The sequence below is a fragment of the Monodon monoceros genome, unplaced genomic scaffold, assembly GCF_005190385.1.
Source record: "Monodon monoceros isolate NGI ecotype Baffin Bay Population unplaced genomic scaffold, NGI_Narwhal_1 Super_Scaffold_12, whole genome shotgun sequence".
Lineage (NCBI taxonomy): Eukaryota > Metazoa > Chordata > Mammalia > Artiodactyla > Monodontidae > Monodon > Monodon monoceros.
In genome coordinates this window covers 9,497,466-9,519,819 of record NW_021703768.1, presented here as the reverse complement: position 1 = coordinate 9,519,819, position 22,354 = coordinate 9,497,466, and the positions used below count along the sequence as shown (strand labels likewise).

Below are 22,354 nucleotides of genomic sequence, written 5' to 3'. Positions count from 1 at the left end.
AACTACCGGAGATCTCGCGATGGAAGGAGGAGGTGAGCGCGGCCGGGCGTGGTGGTGTGTTACGGGCGCGGGTGCGGGCGCGGCGTGGGCCTCCTGGGCCTGGTGGTCAGTCAGCCGGGATGTCAGCGATGCACCAGGTCCGTGTCGGCGCGGCGGGATTGGGAGCTGCGGGGCCGCTGCTCGGGCTCGAGGTCTGGGTTTCGGTGCTCAGTGCTTGTGCCTGCGGCGGTCCTGGTATCTGGCCACCAGGAACTGTTCTCAGCGCTTCAGAGCGAATAACTCACTTAATCCGGAACGGTCTTCTGAGATGTGGGCACTGGAGTCACACTGTCCGGGTGGGGATCACAGCTCTGCCACTTACTAGCTGTGTCTTTGGAGAAGTGACTTGTCTGCAAAAATGGCAATAGTAACAGTAGCATCTCTATTTACGGCTGCTTTACGGATTCAGGGAGAACAGTGCCTGGTCCCTAGCAAGCTCTGTTTGTTTGTATTAAGTGTTTGTTAAAGAGATTTGTTTGTATTTGTTAAAGAGATCACCGTTTTGCACGAATACTCCAGTAACTTGCCCAGAGTTACCCAGCTAGTAAGAAGCAAAATGGCCTGGCCTTGCGCTAAGAGTCCCACTTTGAAGCCCTGCGTTGTGCTGCCTCTGAAAGATCTTTTCCTGGCAACCCTATCTAAGTAATACCAGGTCCTCTGAATCCCCTCTGCTGCTTTTTCTTCGGAGTGCTGATCACGACGTAATAGTTTCTAGGCTTAGACTTTGTTACGGGTTTCCAGTCTCCCTGCACTCTAGCTGCTGTAGAATAGGGACTTACCCTGCTGTATTATTCCTAGCCTTTATCGGCTGCTCAGATGTTGAAATGAATGCGTGGGTTATAACATTTAACTGTGGCCTGAAAGTTAAGAACTGGCTTTGTCAGTGGATGCTTGGTGGTGGGCATTTAACCTCTCCTGTTGCTTGGCTCACTTCAGTGATGCTCCGAGGACATTTTGGCTCTGGTCTCAATTCACTTTGGCTTGGCCAAGTCAGTGTTTCCTCATTCACAGTGATGAATCCTGTAATCCATTTGGTTCATTAGATTGTCCTGAAGTATAGGAAATGTCTAATGATGTCCCCTATGCAGTTTATTTCCTGTCAAAACATGGAAAAAAAGTTTTTTTCTAATGTCAGTACATTCTCTATTTCAAAAAGACACAAATGACGTTAGACCAGTACAAGAAAGGCTTCTTAAGGGACAAAATAATATACGTTAAAGGGACATAAAATATATGCTGTAGTTTTTCAGCCTGTATGTATATGCAAGTACACGGTGAACAGCCCTAAAATATTGTGACGTTCAAATATAAACCCCACTTTAAACAAACGGCAGGTCCCAATCCCCAAAAGGCCTGGCCTTTCTTCCTGGCCTTTTTCCTTTGGCTTGAACTTGAATAAGAACCCTGTATCTTTTTGTGCCTCTCACTGCCTCTAGCTTTGGCTGACCCAAATCTGTCACTGAAAATAGAGATTTTCAACCATTATCAGAAGTCAGTAACTAGGCAAGGCTGGAGACAACAGAAGTTCACTTTTTTGGGTCATTTACTTTCAACAACTGGCTCCCTCCAAGTGCTCAAAAATAGCCAATGGTCCCCACAGCTCTCATGTAAAGGAATGTTGCCATGTTCAAAAGAGCACATGTGACAGAAATCTTATGTCATTTATATGACAGTAAGACTGAATCTAACATGTTCCATCCAGAGGATTAGACATTTGTAGAAGCAGTCTTGATTTTAGCTTTGAATCTTTAAGAATTGGTTTTCACTGATAAAAATCAGTACATTTTTTTACAGAACGGACATAGCAATATTTTGGATATATACATTGGATTTACATAGTAACTTCTTCAAAAGCTCATGCAAGTTTTTGTGACGTTGAAAGACTTTTGCAGGTCTAAAAACTTGACAGAGAAGATTGAGTGATTTCATCAAGGGATACGCTGCTGCCAGTGTTGACTTTCTAAAAAACACAAATACTGTAGTGCTTTTGCACAGAAAGTTTCATCCCAGTGCATAAGAATAAAGTACATGTTTAACCTGGTGTGAAAGGGCTCCCCCGTCCTTCCTGTCTCCCACCTCGTGCTCATCAAACTGCTCCCCCACCTTCCATGCCTTGGTTCCAAGGTGTCCATCCTTCTTTTGAGAATGTCCCTTTTCTAATACAGGCATCCTTTGCTTTTTGAAAATGAACTTTACACCACTTTGCTTTCGTGAAAAACCTACATTAGCCCCTGTTTTCCCAAACTGAAAGGAGTCCAAAGAAGGTTTTTGCTTTCATGACAAAGGGGGAAAAGGGAACACAGCGTGCTGAGTTAGTTTTGCAGGGAGCTGTCCCGGAGGCAGTGTGCACCCCGGCAGCGGGAGCAGCCCCGCCAGGCTCCTTCCCCAGAAACCACACTCAGCATCCAGCCGCCACAGCCCTGAACTGTGTCTAGGAGCATCTGTGCTTCACCTAGATTTCTTTTGCTTTAAGCCGTTTGGCTTACGAAAGATTTCATGGAAACAGTCTGCTTTTGGACAGTGGGGGAAACCTGTACCCTCACGCCCCGCTCAGATTCTGTTTCTGCCGACACCTTCCCGGTTCCATCATTGGGATCAGTCTTTCCTCCACCTCCTGTCGTATTCCTATGGCGTTTGGTACACGTTAGAGCATCTCTCACAACCTGCCTTGTAACTGTCTCCACTGGGCCCCCACCACTCACTCAGGCTAATGGGGGCCCTGAAGACCAGGAGTTCATCACATCTTTTGCTGATTAAGTTGAAGGGCCCCTGTGTACACAGGTGAAACCGTTTGGGTCATCTGACTCGTGTTGGTCTAATCAACTCCCTATTGGCTTATGCTGACTAGAGAAACAGTCCATCAACAGACAAGTGGATAAACAAAATGTGGGCTATCCATACAGTGGGATATTAAATATTTGGCCAAAAGAAGGAATAAAGTGCTGATACATAGTACAACATGGATGAATCTTGAGAACATTATGCTAGGTGAAAAGTCACTCACAAAAACCACATACTGTATGATTTCACTCATGAAAGTCTGCTTTCTTTAGAGACAGAAGGCAGATTTGTGGCTGCTTAGGGCCAGAGGGGCAGGGGGGAGGATGGGGGGTGATGGCTAAAGCATAAGGGGTTCCTTCCGGAAGTAATGAAGAAGTTCTGAATTTAACTATGGTGATGGTTACACATATCTGAATCTACTAAGAACCTTTGAATTGTACACATCAAATGGGCAAATGGTATGATATATGAATTACATCTCAATAAAGCTGTTAAAAATGATTGAGCCCCCCCGTGATAGTACTGAGAGTAATAATAATAGTGGCCAGTAGTCATCACTTTCTCTCTCGGGCTGTGCTAAGGGCTTTATATGCATTGTTTATTTAACTGACCCAATAACTCTGTAAGGATAGTATTATTTTAGAATGTTACAGGCAAGAAAAATTAGCCTTAGCAACAGCTTAACTAGTGCCACACAACCTGTTCAGTTCTGAGACTCCAGAGTTGTGTGGCTGGAATCTTCCTAACCACTGTCCTCTACAGTTGGAATGCCTGCAGGAGGATTTTACACAAGGCATGACAGATGTGCCTTGACTTAAAAAAAAAAAAAATCAAATGCACTTCTATTAGCATGTAAGTCCTCCATACAATGCTGAAAAGTATAAATGAGAATGTATTTAAAACTCTTGCTTTCTATCAAACACGATCACTTTCCTAAACTTTACTTTTACTTTACTTCCATCGCCTGCATCAGCAATAGACTTCTGTTGTTGTGTCTGAACTGGTTTTCCTCCCTGACACTAGTTGTAAAACTCGCTTCAGGGCACCTCGGGCAGCAACAACAAAGCTGCAACAAAGATGCTGAGGTGGGTCAGCTCCTCCCCCCACCCCCCCCAAGCAGTGACTCACAGCCGTGGGCCAGCTTCTGGTGTGTCCTGTGTTCACATTTGGACCTCACCACAGCTGTGACAGATTACCACATCTTATGGGTATGGTAGGTGGAAATAGGTCCATGTTTGAATCCCTGGACCCTGCGAGGCCGCTACCTGGGGAGCAACTTGGCAGATGAGGTTAAGTTAAGGACCTTGATGTGGGGGAATTATCCTGGCTTGTCTGGGGGGGCCAGTATGTTCACAAGGGGAGGATCCCTTTCCTATAAAGGAAAGGGGGGCAGGGCTGTCAGAGGAGGTGTCGCGATGGAAGCAGAGGTTGAGCGATGTGGGACTGGTGGCCGAGGAATGCGGGTGGCCCATCCTACCCTAGAGCTTCCAGAAGGAACACAGCCAGCCTATTTCAGACATCTGACCTCCAGAACTGTACGTTAATAAATGCGTGTTTTTATTTATTTATTTTTCACACACACACACACACACACACACACACACACACACACACTGTATTTTATTTTTACAGGAGATAAATAGACTGACACCAAGCATTGTAAATGGATGACCACGACAAAAGCAACAATGATTGCAATTACCAAACACGAAACACACTCGCACTGTGTCATAATATTGACATTCAGTCCAGGAATCCTCCCCTGTAACAGCTCCTTCCCTTTGCTGTGAAAATTGATTTATATGTTTTTTGCCTCTGAGTCCTTGTGGGATTTTTTTTTTTAATTCAAACAGGAAGTCACAAAAATTAAAATCATCCGCATCAGCCCTGCGTGGTGTTCGAACCCCCCAACTCTGTGGTTATTTCTTGCAGCAGCAGCAGGAGACTAACCCAGTGGGCCTTTTGTACGGCTTACTAACGCCAAAACTATGAACACTAATGCCTTCGATGGATAAGACTCTGTTGTCGCCCCTCCTCTCACTCTCCTTTTTCCTGCAGATTCCTGTGGTTTTGGTCTTAGTGCCTCAGCATGGTCGAGAGCTGGTTCAGGGCAGCGATGGGCTTGTTCCCTGTGGGGTTCAGGTGCTGGGCGGTGTTCTGAGTGCTCTTCCTGTATCCGCTTGTTTCATCCTCACAAGGATCCCATGATCCTCACCTTACAGAGGAGGAGACTGAGGTTCGGAGAGGTGAAGGGTCACAGCTCTTAGTGAGGGGTGGAGCCAGGGTGCTGACCTTGGCAGCCTCTGCAGCCCTTCGCTCTTGTGCTGTGCTCATCATTAATCCATTTAGAAATTAATTTCAAGTCAATTTCAACTTAAAAAACTTGAGATCCTATTAGGAATACTGTTCTAAAGGATAAACTCAAGAGGAGGTTATGTAAGTTACCATTTGTTTCCTCTGTAATCAGTGACTAGAGTTTGCTTTATTCTGTACTTGTGATAACATTGAAATGCTTATTTTATTTTTTGTTCTTTGTGGATCTGCTTTAAAAATCTCCTTATTACCATATTTAGTAAAACCTGAGTTTTGTCTCCTCTGTACTTCAGAATTGAATTTGTACAACTGGATAATTGATGCCTGACCAATTTTGATGTAGAATACTTTCATCCTATTTGAAATAGGGTAATAATCAGACATTTTCATGCTTATTTCTTTATGGGGCTTTGTTCTGAACCATAAAAATATGGAGTACATAGTTAATATTTGAATTAATGGATACTGATTCATAAAATACCAAATAGATTGGAACACATTGTTTTCTAAGGATATGCCTAGAAAAAAAATCAATATGTTGGAAAGAAAAGGTTTTAGTCTTCCATGAGTATTGAATACTTTTCTGTAAAACACTTTAGTTGCTGGACTCTAGAACTCATTGTGGAATTCTACATTTGTAATTTAAATTGTATTGAGCAAAATTATCCTTTAAAAAGCATGAGTTTATTTGTCAATAAGAATTGTAAAAAAACCCCACTATCTTGGATTTCCGATTTGGTGCTACATATATCTTTTCTGCTTGCTCTCAATCCAGGGACACCCCCAGAAACACTTAAAGAAGAAAGGCAGTCAGGATGTGTTCCACCTACAAGTCTTGAGGGCAACAGTTTGAAGAAAAGCAATTGGGGGTTCTTATTTACTGGCATTGTTGGGGGGACGCTGGTGGTCGTGTATGCTGTGGCCACACCGTTTATAACACCAGCCTTCCGAAGAATCTGTTTGCCTTTTGTACCTGCAACTGCAAAGCAGATTGAAAATGTTGTGAAAATGTTGCGATGCAGGAGAGGACCCCTGGTAGACGTCGGTAGTGGCGACGGACGTATCGTGAGTTATGCGAAGATGTTTTAAGGTTTATGTTTTTTTAGGTTTTAAGGTTTAAAATTTCTGTTTCACATTTCTTGTGAGGCTTATGCAAAGACTTGCTAAATTGACAGCCTAATAAAGTAGTCATTTAATTTTGTGTTTGTTTGGCTGAACTTCTAAGCCCTCCAGCGGGATTTTGGAATTTATTTTTCTCAGATTTAATTTTTCTTAAAGGTGAAAGTGCACTGTAGATCTGCCAGGTAAAAAGGAACAATTAATTTGTAATTATGAAATTGTCCATTAAAAAACTTAGGCAGTAGAGGTGGCATAACCAGAAGAAACATGTTAAGTCATGTAGTTTGTTTTACATTTTTTGCATCATAAATGCTTCTACATTTACCTGTATTTATACAACTATCATAATTCCTGTGTGGTAATATTGAGTTAAATAAGGAAGAGCCAATGTGTTGAGCCCTACTTATCCAAAAATCAGACTTTCAGTGACTTCAGCTCATTGTGACCCCAGCTGGGAACCTATAAATAAAGACTTAAAGCCACTGACTGGCCAACAGTGTCCCTCGCTGGGCAAGGTGGCACCATCTTTAGGCCTCCCTCCGGATGATGAGCACAAAGTGAGGATAGCAGAAGCATAGGCTCGTGTTCTGGAAACATTTAGTGTGGAAACCAGCAGGGTACAGCACCTTTCACTGCCCCTGCAGACGTGGACCCTGCAGTTTCATGGTAGTGACCTGGAATAATCAGCAAGAGTGACTTGTTTTGAGGAAATCAGGGGATGTATATATTAACTAGGAGGACATTTTAAAATCCAGATATGAACGCTTTACATCTCTGGATCGTCTCTTTCTGGTTTCTAAGAAAATGGCAAAGGGGCGACACTGTAGTTACTTGGGAAATTGCTGTAGATGGGACAGTTCCTTCAGGGCTGCTCCCTTGAACAGTGGTGGCAAAACAGGGTGAGCAGAGACCCCAGCCCAGCCCACCGTCCCTGTCACCTTTGGAGGCCGGGGGCATTCGGCACTTGACTTTATCCTGACTCGCTCCATTTTGTTTTTACCCGTTGTCGATTTTGAGCGAACCATCTTTAAATACCAAGGAAATGTGTAATTAATTGCAGGTTCCTCACTGACCGGTTGTTCGCATTGCATGTTACAGCTAGTTCACAAAACAGTCTCCAGGCACGCTCAGTTCGCCTGCTGCTGTTCCGTCAGTGATGGAAGGAGAAGGCAGGTTTTCAGAAACTTTTTGTCAGCCCTTCCTGGGGTGGGCCAGTCCAGAATGAATTAGGCAGCTGTCCAAAGCAAGCCTGTTCTGATGCTCAAGGTGAAATCTTCGACAGAAAAATAAGAAAACTGAGTTTAAATGGACAGGCATTACGTTGTCCACAAAGCTATTGTAACTTCAGAGCCCCACCTTTAAATGGTGTCTTGAACAAACACCTTTTGATTGGATGTTTTATGATTATAGACCATAAATAGGAAGTTTTCATATCATTTGACTATGTGAGTTGATGTTTTTCTTATTTTGAACATGGCCTCTCCCCACAGGTAATAGCAGCTGCAAAGGAAGGATTCACAGCTGTGGGTTATGAATTAAACCCCTGGCTCGTCTGGTACTCCAGATACTGCGCTCGGCGGGAAGGGGTGCAGGCATCGGCCAGATTTTACATCTCAGACTTGTGGAAGGTAAGTAAGGCAGAGGATGGTGCTCGGAAACTCCACCCCCAAACTTTATAATTCATGATTAGTATGACTGAAAACTGAAGATGTATTAAAAGAAGAAATATAAGTGTATATTTCAGCATAATGAAATGTGAACAGCTTTTAAATTGATACATTTTACAAATCAACACTAGAGTAGAAACTTCAGGTTTATAACTTATAGGTCATGTGAATACTACCATTTTATTTACTCAATTTAAAAAGTTCTCATTTCTATTTATTATGCAGTGATAAGATTTTGATCTCTTTTGGAAGTCTTATGCATCGTAATATAGGCATTAACTTGTTAATGTCATTCTTGGTAAATAGTAGGGGTGTGTGTGTGTGTTTGTATGTGTGTATGTGTGTGAGTGTGTTTATTTGTGTGTATATGTATATGTATGTGTGTGTGAATGTGTGTGTGTATATGTGTGAGACTGTTTATGTGTGAGTGTGTATATGTGTGTTTGTGTATGTATATGTGTATATGTGTGTGTATGTGCGTTTGTGTGTATGTGTGTTTGTGTATGTGTGTGAGTGTGTGTGTCTGTGAATGTGTGTATTTATGTGAGTGTACATGTGTGTTTGTATATGTGTGAGTGTGTATATGTGTGGTATATGTGGTTTATGTGTGTGTGTATATGTGTGTGTGAGTGTATGTGTGTGAGTGTGTGTATGTGTGTGAGTGTGTGTGTGTATGTGTATACATACCTAGAGAGAGACAGAGATGGTGCAGGAGAAAAGAAGGGATCCACCAACCATGCTGTCATGGTTCCTTCATGTCTTCATAAAGCACAAGATATTTCCAAGTTTACTTGTTCTCTAAAAAGTGCCCTGTAATTTTGCTTTAGGAATGCTCTTTCTTAAATAACAATTTCCCATTGTAATATTGTCATCAGTAGCTTATAAAAATTCACTCGAGTTTTATTCTGTATATACGTAAATGATCTCTCCATAGAGTAAATAAAACTTTTATTGGGCACTAAGAATTTTGACTGGCGAAGCACTTTTCCCCCCAGTTTTCCAACTAAAGACCATTTCATTGCATTTTTTACTTAGTATTTTAGAGAAGAGGAGGGGGTCTAGAATTCTAAGGATGGCTCAACAGGAAAAACAGGTGGTTCTGAAATCCCTTGAGCTCTTGCTAAGCTCGTTTGGTAGAGAGTGGAGTAGAAAGTGGGCCAGGGGTGCAGACGGCCCGGGCTACCTGGATGAGTACCAGTGGTCCCTGGATGAGTCACTGCCTTTCTGACAGTTGACCCCGGGCGGCCCTGCATGGAGTGGCTGTGAAGATGAGATGAGATAACTTACGGGAAACTTTTGGAAAACTGTAACAGGTGAACTAACACGGGCGAAAGTGTGAACGTGGGAAATCTTAAAAAGGACCACTCTTTGCGAAAACCCACTGTTGGGTGAAATGGGAAATTGCTACTCATTTTGAAATAAAACTTAAGCTAATGTTTGGCTTTCAAAAATTAATCTGTGAATTGTTTTTTCCCTCCCCTTTAGGTCACTTTTTCGCAGTACTCAAATGTTGTTGTCTTTGGCGTGCCCCAGATGGTGAGTATGCACTCTCCTGCCCCCTGCGTGTTTGGTTCTAGGTTATGAGGGGGCTTCCAGCCCGAACAGACCATGTATCTGAGGCCTGCTCCCCCATGTGCAAAATGACAGCCTCCCAAGATTCTGAGGGAACATCGGATTTTAGATCATTGGTTTAACAAAGTACTTCAGGGCCCTAGAAGATTAATCATAAAAGATCCAGTCTTGTAGTTTAAAACTTTTGCTTTAGATAAAGGTCTCAATGATCTACCTAAGCCCTAAAAATTCCAGTCTGAAAACTGCTTTATGAGCTCCTGGTGTCTAATATGGGTGGATATTTTCACGTTCACTCACTTATATTCTGCTGAAATCACTTGGGAAAGTTAAGGGGATGTTCCCTTGGAGTTGATCATTCCCTGGATTTTGCAGTGAGATGATTTTCAGGGTGCATGAGCGTTGACTAGTTTCAGCTGACCTCAGTTGACTGATTTGTATTGAACTCTGACTCTGTACTTTCACAAGTGAAAATGCTGCCGCATCAGACTGAAAATGATCCTAAATTTAGCCTTTGGAAAGGTGACCAGAATGGGATGCTTTCATTGTAATTGTTGGTTTACAGACCATAGTAAGAAATCCCCCTTCACTTTTCAAAGTATATAATTGTAGCCATAATAATCTTGGTAAAATTGGATGTTTGCTGAAATGCCACTGTATGACTGATGTGGTTTTTAATTTAAAAAAAAAAGAAATTTACTTTTTTTGTTGTTAAGCCTTCTTATTCATACCTTACTTTTTGTTTAAGATGTCTCAACGCTGGAGAAGTTTTGTCTTACTATTAGGACTTTCAGTGCGATGCCATTTTCTTTAAAAAGTCTATTTAGAAGTGCTTTTGTTAGAAAATTTTGAAAGTGACAGGAGTTTATATGTTCGTAATTCTTAGCAAGCCTAAAATTAAGATGAAACCTCCGCATCTACACTTCTGTTATAGAAATGAAAAGAGGTAGAAAGGCATGATCCCTGGTTATTAAAAGAAAAGAAAAAAAACTATTTAGGATCATAGAATTGCTATAGAATTTGATGGTTATTTCCTACTTATTGTGAAGTTTGGGCATTCTTTTGGAATAATAAGCATTTTGGGGCAAATAACTTTAATTTGCAATCTGTACTTTCTAAAAATAGAAAGTTGATATTTATTCCTCGCTGTCTTGAGAGGCCCCGTGGTGGCTGCAGCAGCTGTGTCCCAGTGGGGGGCAGCAGTGGCCTTTGCTGGGCTCTAGTTCCTTGTGCTTCTAACCACTTTTGTAGTCAGTTTTGGGAACTGTTCACTCAAGGGAAATAAGAGTGTGTAATTTTGATGAATACTGTTACGATTATTGTCCATTCTTCTGTACACAGAGAAATCTTAAATAAGGAACTTGCAGCATTTCACTGTTCCCAGAAAAAGGGAGCAGGTGAAATACACGAAGCACCCACTTTCCCTGGGTTAAGAGGGATTCAGCCAACTGGGAGTCTTCCATGCAGGGGGATCGATCGGGGTGCAGGGCCCAGATGGCTTCTGTGGGTCTGGGGGCCCCGGTTTCCGGGTGGAGGGCCCTGCTTTCCCCCTTGTCAAGCTTTGCCTACGTGGAGGCAGTGAGCGGAGGGGAGTGCTCCCAGGGGACTCACGGGGCCGGGTTGGCCCTCTGCGGGTCGTGTGAGCGCTGGAAAGTTCTTCAACCCGTCTGGGCCCCATCATGCCATTTTCTGTTAATAGAATGCATTTCCCTGGCCAGTTTCCTGGCAGTGGCTCGGTGGCCGGACAAAGCCAGCATGGCAGGAAAGGCTTCCAATGGCAACTGAAGCACACATAGGCCGCGAGAAGCCGGAGGATGCTTAGGGAGCTTCAGAGGTGGGGACCCTGGTGTTACATATCCTCACTCTGCTCCTGGTACCGGGCTGGTGCTTCCTAGCAGCTCTGTGCAGTGGTAGCTCAGATGAGAGCGGCCCTGACCTTTGATCCTGGGTGTGTGTCCGGCGTAGCAGGAGTAAGGGTGCCAGTGGACCTGGCAGGCCAGTGCTCAGATGGTAAACAGCCGCACTTTAACACAAGCTCATGCCCCAAGAGTGTCTTTTTGGAATGTGGGACAGATCGGTTGTGTCCTTGTTGAAAACCCTTCTGTGACTTCTTGCTACCTGAAAGCAGTGAGGGTAAGGCCCGGCCCTCCACATGGCCCGAGTGGTCCTGCTTCCGCCAGCCCTCTGCACACCAGCTCCATCCTTCTCTTGGCCCTTAAACTGCACTGTGTGGGGCTGTGTGTGTCCTTTCCTCCGACTTCAGTGCCCCCAGCTCTGGGCCTGGTTAGGGAGCGTCTGCTCAGCACTCGCAGGTCGGATGTCTTTTCCTTCGAGGAGCCATCCCTGATCGCCCTGTGAGACAAGCCCCAACACCCCCGACTTCCAGAGCCCTTTCCTCTCTCTGAGGACACATGGCCGCACGTTTCCTTGTGCGATGGCTTTGGTGCTGTCGGCCATGGGCACCGCGCACTGTGAGCTCAGGAGCAGGGCGGGCCTGTTGTCCTCGCTGCCAGACCTCCAGCTCAGCAGCACCCGGCCCAGTGATGGCCCAGGAAACTTGTGTCAAACGAACGGACGAATATCGTATAAATACACCCATTAAGTACACTCTTCCAGTGGGCTGTTAAGTTTCGTAACTTCAGAGGATGTGACTCCTGTACTTTCAGTTAGGAATCCTGTTATGACCTGATGAATGAAAACACTATCATCATGTTCTGATCAAGAAACATGATTCATGAGCGAATCGTTTATCATTCATTCATTCATTCAACAAGTGTTCATTCAGGGCCCACTAAGCAGCAGACCCTGTTCTGCTCACTTGGAATACTTTAGTGGATGAAAAAGAAAAACATCCCCGCCCCAAGGTATTTATGTGCTAGTGGGGAGAGCAGGTATTCAGTGAGATGTCTGTGTACTGACAGAATGTGTCGTACGATAAAAGGGGGTCAGTGCCGTGGGGCTAACTGAAGCGAGAGAGGGACGGGGCAGAGACTGTCCTGAAAAGGGGACCCGTGGAGGCGAGGGGGGAGCTGTGTGGCCGGGTGGTCAGGAAGAGCGGTCCAGGCAGAGGAACAGCCACTGCGAAGGCAGAGGTGCTGAGGGGTGTGTGCCTGCAGGTTCCAGGAGCAGCAGGGAGGTGGGCGGGAGGAGGGGAGCAGGGGAGAGGTGGGGTCCGAGAAGAGACAGGGCTTGGGCGGGAAGGACACAGGCTGCCATGGGGAGCAGAGGGGGAGGAGCCAGGGGACGGGGTCTGAGCTCTGGCAGGCATCCGAGGCCATCGATGGAGCAGCTGGTGAGAGGTGGTCCAATTCTGGATGCGTCGTGAGGAGAGAACCAACAGGGTGAGCAGGCAGATCCAGTTGGGGGCACGAGGGAGGAAGGAGCCCAGGGCGCCCCAAGGTGTTTGGCCTGAGCTGCTAGAGTTTGCTGAGCCCAGAAAGGTGCAGGCAGAGTGCGCAGGGGCGGGAGGGGAGACCAGGAATTCCACGTGGCCTGTGCAGTCTGGGACGCGTGTGGATACGTCAGGTGGGCGGTGGTGGACGCCAGGAGTCTGGGGCGTGGGAGGGAGGGCTCGTGGGACATTAGTGCCAGGAGTTGAAGCCAAGGAGTGGCTGAGGTCACCTGGGGAGGGGCCGGAGCCATGTAAGGCCTGAGCCTTGACCCCCAGCAAAGGACTCGAGGGGAGGGGAGGGGGAGGGGAGGGGGGGGGGGAGGGGGAGGGGGAGAGCAGGTGTGTGTGTGGGTTACTCCAGAAGCCAAGAGAAGCCCGTTCCAGGGAGGAGTGACCAAGCGGCTTGGAGCTGCGGGTGCACTTCTCTAATGTGTCTTACGCCTTTGAGCTGGTTTCAACTTACGTTTAAAGTTTTGAAGATGTAATTAGAATACGATGAGTTCGTGTCACTCTGAAACATGTAATTGTATGAATAATTTTGAATTTCATTAGGCGGACATGGCACATCACGGCTTCTCTTTGTGTATGATATCAAGACCCAGGTTTGTTGCATATTTATGTGTAATTTAGTCAGTTAATTTCTTATGATTGAAATAGTGCCTTTCATTTGTACGTTTATCTTGACTTAGCGTATGACAGTCATTTGGAAATAAAAGATCTGTAAAAGAGAAAAGAAGAATGGTAATGTGAATAAATTTATAATTGTCGTTTCTGTGAACAAAATTTCCATAAGAAACATCTGATATTTTGGAAAAACACATATTGTCCTATTCTTTGCTTATTTAATTTTTTCCTTCAAGGAAGAAAACTTTTCCCTTTTTTTATTTTTTAAAAAAGCAATCTTTTACTAGCAGTTAAAAGAATGGAAATATTCCATCCTTAATGGAATTCATTCTTTGTTATCTTGGTATTGATTCTAATGAAGAATCAGAATTCTGGCTCACTGCAGCCATAGGTCATGTAGAGGAGTTTTTCCAAACCTTTCTTTAAAGATATATAAGTGAGGAATAAAATCTTCCTAGAAGCCCTATTGATTCGTTCATCTTGATTTAATTGGTTACTTTTAAAGGGAGTAGGTTTTGCTCATATCTTGGTTTCTAAATATCATTTCTCACTCAGAGGAACCAGGAATGTTTGAGAAATGGCTGATCCCAGGGCTGAGGAAGGGAAGATACAAAAGCCTGGAACATTTTGTTGAGCCCAAATAGCAGGAGGTGTTCAGAATGTTTGATGGGGCACATCCACAGGAGAGAGAAGCCAGCTTGAGGGAGTTCCCAGTGGCCAAGCTGGGACAATTTGTGTGCTAGAATAAACAAGAACGATGGTGGGTTGTAACCCATAGAATGAAGTGAGAATCCAGGAGTTCACACTTAACAGTGATGGAGAGACAGAGGGGAAAGCTATTCCTCGATGTTTTGACTGTCGATCTGGGAGGAAGGATGGAATTAGCAAATTGCCACTTTCAATCCTTACAGTAAAACTTGACTCAGGCAGAATCATCAGGAATGCTGCATCGAGTGGGGGCAGCTGGATGAGTAACAGGACATTTGCATCTTCTCAAGGCGTCTCCCCGCAATTGCTTACCCATTGCAAAGGAGCAGTAGTAACCACACTGTGGAGACACCAGAAAGCTCCTTGCCCGAGTGGTACATCACCCTCAAAGCAGGAGGACCCCGTGGGCTCGGGATCGTGGAGCCCTGCGAAGTCCACAGCCCCGCTCGTGGGGCGTTGCCAAGGAGGCACGCACCAAGTCATCATGAGCGTGTGTCGGAGGGACGCCCGGTAAATAACTGGCCTGTGGTTTTTTTTTTTTTTTTTTTTGCGGTATGCAGGCCTCTCACTATCGCGGCCTCTCCCATTGTGGAGCACAGGCTCCGGATGCGCAGGCGCAGCGGCCATGGCTCACAGGCCCAGCCGCTCCGCAGTATGTGGGATCTTCCCGGACTGGGGCACAAACCCGTGTCCCCTGCATCGGCAGGCGGACTCTCAACCACTGCGCCACCAGGGAAGCTCTGGCCTGTGTTCTTAAAGGAGGTTATTGTCGTGAGAGACTAACGGAGGCAGAGGAACCATTACAGCTCCATGCAGTGTGGGAGCTCGGCTGTGGGACAATGTGAAGGACATTACTGGGACATTTGACAAAATTGGGATGCTATTGGAATTATTATTACTGGAATACAATGTTAAATTTCCTGAATTTGATAATTGTGCTGGGTCTCTTTCTTAGAAAACACCAAAATACCAAGGAGTAAAGGGGCATGTTGTATACGACCTGTTCTCAAGTGGTTTAGAAAAAATGTGCAGAGAGAGGGGAAGAGAGCAATAAGACAAACTGTTAAAAATTGGTGAACCTGGGTAAAGGAATACAGGAGTTCTTTGCTCTATTCTTGCAACTTTTCTATAAATTTGAAATTATTCCAAAATAACAAATTAAAGGAATAAAGTAGAAAAGATGTTTTTAGGAGGTGAAGGTGGTACTATAATTTTAGGACCTGAAGATAAAATTTTAAGCAGCTGTTAATTTGCTGACATAATTACAATATCAGTACTCTTAGCAAGCAGTAAAACTCCTCCTTCACAGATAGATTAGTAATAAAATTATGCAAAAGTGATAAATAAGAGGATTTTATTTTTTATAAGTTATGTTGACTATCAAGAAATTATCAGTGTATTATGGATGCATTTTTAAAAACTATGAAATATTTCATCATATTTCAAGTTGGTAGAATGTGTATAGTTTTTCATGGTCTAATTATACCATTTTTTGTTGATTTTAGGTGCTGTTGATATTAAGATGTACCATTGCTGTTGGGAAAGAAAAAAAAATGTTGCCAATTATAATTCTAAGACAATGTCAATTGTAAGATGTATCCTGATTTCAGACATGTTAAAAATGTGGAAAAAGATAAGTAATTGAGACAGGGTAGATTGAAATGTTTAGGTAGGTAAATAATTTAAGGCTGCTTCTCACATTAATTACTGCCACATCACGATTTTAGTCAGGAGAGTGGAACTCTGTGATACACATCTGCTATAAATGGCAAATTTTATAATTGATACTAGAATATTCTTATAACTGTTGTTCATGTGACTTCTGTATTTTAATGGATTATTTGATGATGTATTTATGCCCAGGAGTGACATTTTTACAATCAGTAATTCTGCACAGGCTTTTTTCAGGGATGCAGATACAAAAGGACATTGAGAAGTCATTTCCTCGGACTATCCGCTCACTGAAATGATGGCTGTCGTTCTCCACAGATGCTGCAGTTGGAGAAGAAGCTTGAGCTTGAACTTGAGGACGAGGCTAGAGTCATTGCTTGCCGGTTCCCCTTCCCACACTGGACCCCAGCCCAGGTCACGGGGGAGGGCATAGACACCGTGTGGGCCTACGATGCCAGTTCTTTCAGGAGAAGTAAGAAAAGGCCCTGAAGATCCGTGCATTTCCAGTTGGTCATTCAAATATAAACTTTATCCAGGGAGTTTTCTGAAGTGTTGGGAGTCTTTGATTTTATAGAGACTTAAGGCTGTGTCTTCAGCAAAGAGTATATTTTTCCTTGTTATGGAATGAGAAATTATGATTGCTTCCCTTAACTTTTGGAGAAAATAAATATAAGTTGAGAACGGTAGGTAGATTTAAAGCCCCTTTCATGGTGTGTCAAAACAAATGTGCTCACTGCTTTTCATGCACTTGGGTGTGTGAAAATATGGATGAGCTATGGTCATGTTGATGGGTGGGAGAGATGTCAGCAGCTCTTCACATTATAAAGAGCATGCTTTAATGCTACAGATGAGAATAAACAATTTAAAGAGGGATGCATTTGCAAATGTTTGCAATTTCCTGTAACTTTATTCACACTTGAGATTTATCTCTTTTTTTTCTGTACTAGGTCAAAATTAATTTTCTAAAGGATTTAGAGAGGTATTTATATATATATATAGTTTTTAAATTTTTTTTTAAAATTTAATTAAGTTATTTATTTATTTTTGGCTGTGTTGGGTCTTCGTTGCTGCATGCAGGCTTTTCTCTAGTTGTGGCGATCGGGGGCTACTCTTTGTTATGATGCGTGGGCTTCTCATTGCGGTGGCTTTTCTTGTTGTGGAGCACAGGCTGTAGGCGCGCGGGCTTCAGGAGTTGCAGCAGGCAGGCTCAGTAGTTGCGGCTCGTGGGCTCTAGAGCACAGGCTCAGTAGTTGTGGCGCATGGGCTTAGTTGCCCCGCGGCATGTGGGATCTTCCCGGACCAGGGATCGAACCCGTGTCCCCTGCATTGGCAGGCGGATTCTTAACCACTGCTCCACCAGAGAAGCCCAGTATTTATATTTTATAACACTTATTAGGAATAATTTGTTCCAAAGTTAGTGGATTACTGTATTTTGTTGAATCTAAGCTGTGTATGTGTGTGTAAATGTGTGTCTATAAATACACATTTTAACATGTCTGAAATTGTGATGTACTTTCTAGTTGATGGTGTCTTATCACTGTAATTGGCAGTGCTGTACTTCATGATGTAGTTGTATGTCACCCACCATAGACAGAATCTCCGATATGATGAACTGTGGTATTCAGAGAAGACACAAGGTGTAGTGGAGTAGTTGGTATGGATTTAATAGTAAAATAAACAGTCCTGAGCTTTGGTGTAAGCCAGACCTGGGTTCAGATCCTGCTTCCTCATTAGCAGGGACCTTGGACAAGAGGCTTTCCCTTGGTTTCCTGAGCAGCCCTGTCGTTGGGATACACTGAATAGGGGGCTGGGGACCGATCTGTAAAACTCATGGCACAAAGTCCATGGCCTGTAAGTGGCGTTTATTATTTCAGACACTAAAGAAAAGCTTGTTCACAGAAGTTGCAGATTATTTCTGCTAGTCACTTCTTTATTTTATGAAAGCAGCCATTTATTTAATATTTCTCATTTATGAGAAGAGACTTGACTGATTTAGATAAAGACAAGTTAAGGAAAACCTCTGAATGTGAGTAGACAAGCTTCACATATCTGAAAAATTAATATTGAATGGTAGTTGAATAATCCTTGTGTATCATGGAAAATAAACTCCCAATTATATACCTGAAATCTAAATACCAAAGCGTTTTAAGAGGGATTTGATATAAAGTGAGATGGTTTGCATCTTTAACTAAACTGATAAAAATATGATCAATTTGATAATCTTCATTTTAGTGAGAAGCCACTGTGGACTCCATTCATTCATTCAGCAAATGGTTATTGAGTGTCTGCTGTGTAATAAGCTTTTCCAGTTTAATGGTTAATGACATGCAAGTTCCTGAATCTTATGGGATTTGTGTTCTAGAAGAGAGACAAACAGGTGAGTGAATGTCACTGTGTGTGAATTCTCTGGAAGAGGGTGGTGTAGAGAGAAACTGTGTGTCTGGGGTGAGGGGCTGGGATGTTGGGGACATTTGTCAGGTTTTTAGCTGTCACCATCCATCTGTTTCCCAATAGTCCCTGATTTCCTTACGAAGAACAAATTCTTTCTCACTGTGTGTAGTTTTGGTGTCTTCCCCTTGCTGCCACCTTCCATTCCAGCCAGACCTGTAACTTGACTGGGTGCATCTGGAGAGGGACCTCTCATAGCTCCCTGCCAGGAGGGTGGGGTGGGCAGAGGCTGGGTTTTGTGGAACCTTGGAGGTATTCCATAATTTCCTAGACATATTCCTGCTGGACTTGTAGAGGCATCAGGCTATCTGCGGAGTCATGTACGACTTGGCTGTTTTGGGGGTTCCTCCTTTAGCTTCCTGAGAGGTCCTGCAGCCTTAGAGACAAACGGACCGTTTCATAGAAGTTCTGTGATTCATGGCATTTGTAGGGTCTTTAATTGATTTTTAGTTCCTAGGTTAAGGATATTGATCAAATTTGCAAACAACACGAGGCAGGGAATGAGAGCTGCTACATTTGATGTCAAAAAATGGGATTCAAAAAATGTCTATACAGATTGAAATCAGAGGCAGGTGCTAACCTGATAAAATTTAAAGTTAAGAAAAACAGTAGAAATACAGCTTAGGGGTCATGTAGCATAACAGGAGCCTCTGTGAACAGACTTGGAGGTTCCATTAACACTCAGGTGCTCAAAGACTTGAGCACATTTCCATCTGAATGCATCTTTCTCTGGAAGCATGGCCCCAGGATTGCAATGCTTGTGTTCCCCAGGTGTGCCAGGTGGGCACCTCATCAGACCCTCAGCCAACTCTGGCATTCAGACTCCTCGAAATGCTTAGCTCCACCAACTGCACATGAAACCAAGTTTAGAAGATGTAGGAAATGAGACTCTTCCACATACATTGTTCACCGTTGCTGGGAGACGGCATGCACCAGGACAGGTGATAGCCAGAATTTAAAAAATGTAAGATTCCTGATATTTAAACCACACAACTGGATACTACCCCACTGCCAAAGTACTTTCCCTGATGGCCAAAATTATTAAAGCCCTGCTGTGAAGAATTCAGTGTCCTCAAGTCCAGGAGTCTTCTAAGCTTGTGCTAGTATGTGTATTTCCTAGCTTAGCGCCTGGCCGAGCGCATTCCAGAAAAGACCTTGAAGCCATTGCAGAGCATACGACAGGAGTCTACTTAAGTCTCGACAGACAAGAAACACATCCCTTGGTTGTGTGGTGTGGCTTGTTGCCCACTGCGGCCCTAGTGTGATCAGCCCTTTATTAAGATGTTGGAGTCATGTGGGCCACGGTGGAGTATTCCTCACCTGGTCTGGACAGCAAAGTTTGCTGACCCAGGCAGCAGGGGGTGCCAGTAGACCAGCCAAGGGGTTGTGCAGACTCTGCTCCCTCCTGCCCAACAGCCATCTCCCCTCTCCTTGGTGACAGGCACCAGTTATCCAGGTGTCAGGCATCGATGAGTTCAGGGAACGTGGGCCCTGCCCGTTGTCTGATCCCATCCCCTAGGCGTCAGGATGGGCTGTGGGCAAGTAATCCAGTTTCCCCCAGTGAGGTTGGAGGGTCCGTCCGCTGGGAACTTCGGGAAAGGTTTTGCGGCAGTAACACCTGAAGTTTTAGCAGCCATTTTGCAACCACTGGGGAAAAAATGAAGATGAAACCCAAGATACTGAGGCTGGAGGAGCAGAAAGAAGGAAAGACTCTGGGTCTTTCTTTGATGACGCACTGAGTGGCTGAACCGACCTGGAGCCTCTGACTTCAAGACATCTTGTGCGGTGAAGTGATAAAACCATGTTGTTCTTAAGCTGCTTTTGCGTGGGTGCTGTGTTATTTGCACCCTCAGCAGCCTGACGGAGACAGGAGGGTTGAGGCTGCATTGGGGCGAGAGGTGCCCGGCAGTGTGAATGAGCCCACTCCCCCTGTCTGGAGGGCACTGGAGGAGGCAACACCTGCTAGCGAGGTTGGAAGGTATGTCTGGAGTGTCCCAGAGAGACGGCGAGCTCCCAGGAGCAGGGAAGCCCGCTCCCAGAGTGGTGTTTGGGAACTCTTTACCAAGTCAAGGGGGCTGTGAACTTGGACGTGGCCTTCACAGTGACATCCGAGGAGAGCATCCTGTCCTTGGGGGCACGGGCAGGGATGAGTAATAGCAGAGCTTCAGCTGTATCCCTGCCCCCAGGGATTCTGTAGGGGGAGAGATGATTTCTCAGGATGGGAAAGGAATTAGAAAAAGGAAGAAATCACCTTGGACTGCCTTTCTTGACAGGTAGGGTTGCCAAGTAGAGGAGCTGTGTTATGGACTGCACGTTTGAGTCCCCCAAAATTCCTGTGTTGAAATCCTAACCCCCCCACCCCCCCCACAGTGTGATGGTATCAGGAGGTGGGGCCTTTGCTTTAGGTCATGAGGGTGGGGCCCTCATCAACGGGATTAGTGCCCTGATAAAAGAGACCCCCAGAGAGCTCCCTCACCCCTTCTACCACGTGAGGACACAGTGAGAAAAGGGCCATCTATGAACGAGGACGCAGGCCCCCACCAGACTCTGGATCAGCCAGCGCTTTGACTTTGGACTCTCCAGCCTCCAGAACTGTGAGAGGTAAATGCTTGGTGTTTAAGCCCCCCAGTTAGAGCAGCCCGGGCTAAGACAAACTGGTACTTAAGAGAGCCACGCTTGGCACTGCCCAGACTTGTCTGGGCCCTAGCCAGCATTCCCTTAGCTCTGACGAGGAAAGGAAGTTAAAGGGAGCCAAACTTCAAGAGGACTCTCCCATGTGCCGGCTGTGAAGGGCAGCAAACCATCCCGCTGACCTGATGGTCAGGACTGAATAGGCTCCAGAAGTTCTACTGCGCTGTTGGAGGGTGTGGTTGGACCATGCTCGCAAAGGAGGCCTCCCCGGGAGGGGTCTCCTCTCCAGGTCTCCCCTCCAGGCTCACACGGGGGAAACTTTTGGCAGTTTGTCCCTAAACTAACATGGGTGATGTAAAAAACTAGAATTAGAAAAGGGAGCAGAAGAAACCGCATTGATAAGCAGAGTGACTTCTAGATGGTAAAGGGTCCTGAAAAGACATCCTAAGAGGCACAGAGTGGTTGTGATGTTTATCCTGGGTGAGAGACGGTTCGGAGGAAAGATCTTTCAGATTTTGAAGGGCTGCCAAGCAGCAGCAGAAAGGAAAGTGATAACACGGCTGTGTGCCTGGGTTTCCATGCACTGGAACTGTCCCGTTCTCATCCTCCGGGAGGTGGCACCGTCTTTACTTATTTTTCCTTTTTTAACCAAGGGGGGGTGGTGGTGTGTCATCATTAACTTGCTCAGTTACAACCTGACCCGGAGGCGCAGGGTCTTACTACACTTGGCTGCTTCCCTGCAATTCGACCTGTTCTGTGGCTCTGGGGTGTGAACTGGGGTCATTGGGTGGGTGCCAGAGGGACGTGACGTTCACCCTCAGGATGAAGTACAGTCCTAATAAAGTCATTTAAAGTCAAAATGTGTTGCCTCTGGACCTGGTGAGTCCCTTGTCACTGGAGATGCTGGAGCAGAGGCTGGACAGCCACTTGGTGGGGATGTTGCCGAAGGGATCCTTCCACAAGCAGGCTGAGTCCTAAGACTTGAAATGATGATGAGTTTTCCCATCTTAGCGGGGCCGCCAACCTCCGGGGGTCTGGGAGGCATCACAGCAGCCTTCAGCGGTGAAGGCGAATCACACAACTGCAGAACTCAGCATCCCCAAACACGAGGAGGCTGTGATTTGCTAACAAGGTAGTTGAAGTACTGGGGTGCAGATGAGTGACGAGAAACATATCAGGACTCCAGCTGAGAAATGTGTAGGACCAGAGAAGGAAGTTGGAATCTATAACCCCCCTGCCAAGGGCTCAGCTGGAGACAACACAGTTGTGTTCCCTGGGTCCTGATTAAACCAGGGGACTGTTTTTGAAGACTCTGGTGGAAATAGGTCACTAACGGTGCCTCATTCCCTTCTGACACTGCCTCACCCATAACCTTGTCCCCGGAGCAGCCTTC

The 22,354-nt window shown here is 45.1% G+C and overlaps 1 protein-coding gene across 4 annotated transcripts; it reads left to right on the top strand.

Annotated features, from left to right (window-relative positions):
• Window positions 1-5: 5 nt before the first annotated feature.
• On the top strand, window positions 6-16,856 carry ATPSCKMT (ATP synthase c subunit lysine N-methyltransferase). Of its 4 annotated transcripts, none has more exons than XM_029216929.1 (6): window positions 6-32; window positions 5,909-6,198; window positions 7,743-7,880; window positions 9,405-9,455; window positions 13,432-13,481; window positions 15,717-16,856. In XM_029216929.1, exons 1-6 carry the CDS (start codon window positions 20-22, stop codon window positions 15,724-15,726), a joined length of 552 nt encoding a protein of 183 aa, XP_029072762.1. In that variant the 5' UTR covers window positions 6-19; the 3' UTR covers window positions 15,727-16,856. The 4 variants fall into 4 exon arrangements, with proteins under 4 accessions (XP_029072762.1, XP_029072760.1, XP_029072758.1 ...); XM_029216927.1 differs by having other exon boundaries at window positions 14,059-16,856; XM_029216925.1 differs by lacking the exon at window positions 13,432-13,481 and having other exon boundaries at window positions 16,201-16,856.
• Window positions 16,857-22,354: the final 5,498 nt, after the last annotated feature.

Excerpts from the sequence above, each read along its gene's own strand:
- ATPSCKMT (XM_029216925.1), top strand. Across the intron at positions 6,199-7,742 it reads GTAGTGGCGACGGACGTATC|GTAATAGCAGCTGCAAAGGA; the intron begins GTGAGTTATGCG and ends CTCTCCCCACAG. Across the intron at positions 7,881-9,404 it reads ACATCTCAGACTTGTGGAAG|GTCACTTTTTCGCAGTACTC; the intron begins GTAAGTAAGGCA and ends CCTCCCCTTTAG.